This window comes from Melanotaenia boesemani, chromosome 16 (genome assembly GCF_017639745.1).
Source record: "Melanotaenia boesemani isolate fMelBoe1 chromosome 16, fMelBoe1.pri, whole genome shotgun sequence".
Classification (NCBI taxonomy): Eukaryota; Metazoa; Chordata; class Actinopteri; order Atheriniformes; family Melanotaeniidae; genus Melanotaenia; species Melanotaenia boesemani.
The window spans coordinates 8,778,365-8,783,517 of record NC_055697.1 but is presented as its reverse complement, the minus strand read 5'-3'; the positions used below and the strand labels follow the sequence as shown (position 1 = coordinate 8,783,517).

At 37.1% G+C, this 5,153-nt stretch overlaps 1 protein-coding gene across 1 annotated transcript; it reads left to right on the top strand.

Annotated features, from left to right (window-relative positions):
* Window positions 1-4,258: 4,258 nt before the first annotated feature.
* LOC121656104 (opsin-3-like) lies at window positions 4,259-5,153 on the top strand. The gene is made up of 2 exons (XM_042011150.1): window positions 4,259-4,759; window positions 4,992-5,153. The coding sequence occupies exons 1-2, from the start codon at window positions 4,580-4,582 to the stop codon at window positions 5,151-5,153; spliced, it is 342 nt and encodes a 113-aa protein (XP_041867084.1). The 5' UTR covers window positions 4,259-4,579.

The following is a 5,153-nucleotide window of genomic DNA, read 5'->3' as shown; positions in this document are numbered from 1 at the left end:
AAAAAGCCAAAATCTCATAACATATGACACTGAGACAACTTATTTGGATGAAATAAAAAGAATGTACTCTTTTGTTAACTGAAAATCTCAACTTTCTTGTTGGATTTTTGTTTAATGATTGTTTTCAAAGTCCCTGAGGTTTTCTCAGCAGTTCATTCAAAGCATGTGAGAATCAATGATCATTATATTAAATGTTGTTTGTCATCTTATCACAAAAAAAACTAGTAAAAATAACTTTTGTAACAGATTTCTGGTCCTACCTTTCCTAACAGGTAATATTAAATATGAAAAGCATTTAGATAAACAAGTAAAGCATTATATCGCCATCTAGTGGTAAGACTACGAAAGCGCATATAAATATGAGTATTATTCATTCTTAAGAATCATAAAAATTGGCCCACACAAATCACAACAGAAATATTAAAACACAAGATAAAGGCAACATTTAATTGCAGCTAAACAAATAGTGCATGTAAAAACTAGAAAATCAAACTGACTGGATTTGTCACCACTGGTTCTAGCATTCACTACAAGTCTTAGATGGTCGAGTACAATTTGGAGGTTGTAAATTATTGTTGTATTTTTTATTTTTTGTATTTTTTATTTGTTATTTTTTCGTTTTATTATTGTGTTGTGGTAGATTAAGTAGTGCAGTTTAAAACTGCATCTTAATAATGCTATTGTACTAACGCTAGATTAAGTCATGTAACAAAAATATACTTTTAATACAATATGCTCACAATATCTAAGCACATAAACATCATGGATAGACGCAGAAGTAGAGGAACAAGGTTTAACATTAACAGACGCAGTAACACTGGTTCTCTCATAAACAAAGCGATTAAGTCCCTCAGGGCTACCTGTAATTCATGTAGACAACTCTTGAGCCATGTTATGGAGCTACTTGAGAGACAATTGCTCCTGCTTCTGCTGGTAGAGTAAACTCAGAATATTAACATAAATCCATCCTAAATCTTTCCTCCACTTTAATATAGTTAGTCTGAGACAGATCACAAGAGCAGAGGATATTATCAGGCAATGTGGTGAACACTAAATCAGGAAAACTAAGAGCATCGGAGTCCGGACCATTACTATCGTCAGGTTGAGGAAAGGATTATATAATAGGATCTAGTATGCAGCAAATGCCAATAATACTGGATGGTTATGAAAAAAATTTAAGCATTTGTGCTTTCAAACTTAAGTAAAAAAATTAATAATGTGTGGAAAGATTAGCAGGACCCTTAAGGTTCTGGAAAAATCATCCTGCAAATGGAACTGTGGGGGAATGTGTCAGTTCACGTTTAATAAATGATGATTTCCACTAACTAGGTGCAAATTTATTCACTCCATGTCTGGAAAGATAGATGCCTACTTAAAAAGGTGTTTTTCCTTCTAGAGTGGGTTGAAGTGATCAATAAACTCATAGCCAGTCACAGCTCAGAAAACCTGAAGCCAGGAATCACTAAATAGATGAGTGAAGTGTTTAATGCCCAGATCTGAGATAACTCAAGACCTCCCAGGGCTCTCAATCGTGGCCATCAGTGACTCAAACTTGGCAAACTGTTTTCCCATTATCACTGGTTCCCAGGAGCACAGTCACAGTACAGAGAGAGGGCTGATGATCAGTTCTACAAGGGGCTTGTTTGATCATATCAGAATTATTTTGTCAAGTTTAGCCTGAGGAAATTTCCACAGATTTGACCATTGAATTACGTAAAAGCCGGACTTCAGGTTGAATATCCAGGGATTTGGCTCCTTGATTATAGACAGCTTGTTTGAATTAAAAAGTGAATTTAATATGAAGAAGAAGAAAAGCATGCCTTTAGCCATTTAAACTGTGTGATAAGAGAATTCCTCAGTTGAAACACTCTAAACACTTCAAACAGCATATTTAAGCTTACTATTTTAAAAGAGTCATGTCTTAAATGCAGGGACCTTTTCTTTTCGACATTCAAAGGGCTGTTCTGCTGCCTTGATATCTTAAATGAATAACACATGTTTATATGCATCCATACATCTTTATTTGTCAAAGATAAATAGTTTTTCAACTATTCTCAATCAACTCTGAACCCCAACAAAAAGTCATCACCAAAAGAGCAACGATACCAGGATTCACCATGGCAACCCCTGACAAAGAGCTGTTTATTTACCCGATTGCAACGAGAGGTTCTTATTGAAGCATATGGGAAGAAGAGGTATTTCATAAAGAAGGGAACACTACTGCTGCTGTTAAGGAGAGAGAAGCATCATGGGAGAAAACTGCTACCTGAGTCAGTGTGGAAGGTGGAACTGACTCCGCTGACTGAATATTAAACTTCATTAAAGCAGCATGTGGGTTAAAATGTTGGTGGATAAAATAAAATCTTAGTTTGTACTGTAGGTTTAGTCTAACTGGGGAAAAGACACATGTAGGCAAGTGAAAATTATTTTGTATAAATGCATTTTTATATTGTACTAGACCATGATTGGACTTTTTCTTTTATTTCACGCTCAATAAACAAAATACATTTAAAGTGGCTATTTCCATATCTAGCCATTTAAACCCCCAACAAATGCTGTTTTTACTCATACAGTATGTCCTCTCACCTAATATCCTGATTTTTTATACATATAGACTAAGACTAATCTCCTTAATCACAGAAGGAGGAAGAGGATGGTGAGAAGACACCATCTGCTGAGAACCAGAGAGCCGGGCAGTAGATTTTATACCCGTCACACATTTATAGAATTATGATTTCAAACATGTGAGAAGACTTTTCCTCATGACTCGACATACTGTTGTCTTTCTAAAATGTTCTCTGTTGCCAACATTATAAAGAAGGGTCCTATTTATAAAATGAACTTTAAGAAGTACCATCTTCAACTTCAAAACTCTTTATTGTCATAATCCATAGAGCAGCGAGACAGGAAGGCAACTCCTGGGCAGAGACTTGCACATAGCGCAAAGTACCCACGTTGCTGTGACATCATCTCATACGTCTGGTGTGTCATGTTGTGTGTGTATGGCCAGATAATCCGGGTGACCGCAAAACTGTACCGTTTGATGATATACTGATCAGAACTGTGTGAGTATATATATATATATATATATATATATATATACATATATATATCAAAATGCTTCTCTCTGCCCTCAGTGCTTATTCTTCAAAAGCAATCATTTAAAAGATCTTTTCTTTCTTGTACTTACACTGGTGATAGAAAATGGAGTAGAGGACAGTTAAGAACAGTGTGTTCACACCGATCACTCTAAAACAAACACAGAGGATCTTCTTTAGAAGTTTATTGTGTTAACTTCTTTAGAAGTTATTGTCTATATCAAGCAAATGGCTTCAGTATGCAAGCAAATGTGTGAATGAAAAAAGTATGACCCACATGTTTGTCTCTGCATCATTTGTCTCTCTTAAATATTCACAATCTTCCTGGAAGTATGAGCTTCTACTTCATCAGAGCTTGGAGCTCAGGGAAAACTCCCTGAACGTTGCAGAAGCCTGGAAGGACTCACACCATCTTTATCATCTTATTGCTTTAGCTGAAGGGTATATTTAATCCGCAGGGTCACTCGGTCTATCATCGAGCCACTGTCATTTTTTTTTTTTTTTTTCGATCAGCTTTGAGTTATTATCAAGATGTTCCAAGCAGTCACTCGAGGGGAAAAGAAAAGCCACTATAACACAGCGTGAAGGACTAAAATGGACAAATCAACAAAAGTCCAGGTCCAACCTGCTTCATCCTAAGCAAAGCAATCCTGAATGACAGCTGAAATTCAGAGTTGGATTGGGACTGTCAGGGGCAGCATCAGGGACCAGTCGTGATGCAGACCACACACACACACACACTAGAGAAGGTTAATCACATGACGTTGCTGGAGCCAATGCCAGAATACAAGATTACAGAGATCACAGATTCTTCTTCCTTCTTTAGCTAAAGCTTCTTTTGTTCATGATTTAAAGCAGTTTTGAAAGAGAAATGCATGTTTTTGTGCAGAGTTTAACAATTTATTAACAATATAAAAAGTTTTTTAAAAGCAGTTTAAAACCTAGTAAGGACTTTTTTTTTATTTTTCATCCTTATGAGTGAAATCTTAGGGCTGAAAGAGATTTTTCTTTCTATTGATCAGAACAGAAAAACTCATTTTAACTTCAACTTCTTTAAACACAACAGCTGCTACAAATTCTTCTACACCATATTACTGCTTGTCAACCACAATATTTGTCCAATGCTGAGCCTCGCAGGCTTTTATTTTCATGCAAAAAGTCCTTGAACTGCAGAAACTTCAAGAAATTAGAATTGGATGGTTTTTAGATCTATTGTCCATTAACATCAGATGACTCATTTAGATTCTCATGAGCCAGATTTTGGCTCATGATATGAGCAGAAAAAGCTTATGCAGCAAAAATCAAATCAAAATCTGCCAAGAAAAATTCATTTCTTGCATTTATGTGAGAAAGCTTTCTTTACTCTTATGGCTAGATTAATTTTCTCTTCTCTCTTCTTTCTCTTGTAGTTGCGCTCCATACAAGACCTCCAGACGGTTCAGATCATCAAGATCTTGCGTTATGAGAAGAAGGTTGCAGCAATGTTTCTCATGATGATATCCTGCTTCCTGGTGTGTTGGACCCCCTACGCGATTGTGTCCATGATGGAGGCTTTCGGCAAGAAAAGTATGGTGTCACCCACAGTGGCCATAATCCCCTCATTCTTTGCCAAGTCCAGCACAGCATACAACCCCCTCATCTACATCTTCATGAGCAGAAAGGTTTGTAGGAAACAATGATTTGACACATGTTCAGAGGATATATGAATTTTTTTTTTTCTTTATGTGCGGTGTAGGAGTATATCTGTCCCTTAAACTAGTCTTAACTAGCTGGCTTGGAGGATATAATGAGAACAAATGAGAACAAAAGGGTGGCAATTTAATCCTTGTGTTAAAAAAAAAAATTTTCTTTTATCTTGTCCATCTTCCTCTCATCCTTCTCATCCTCTCCCAGGTCCGGCGCTCCTTCCTACAGCTGCTCTGTTCGCGGCTGTATTCGAAGCTGTCTTGGCTGCAGCGTAACCTCAAAGAGCGGCCCCTGACTCCAGCCGAGCGCCCCATTCGACCAATCGTCGTGTCCAGCGCGTGCGGTAGCAGGGACCGACCCAAGAGGTAG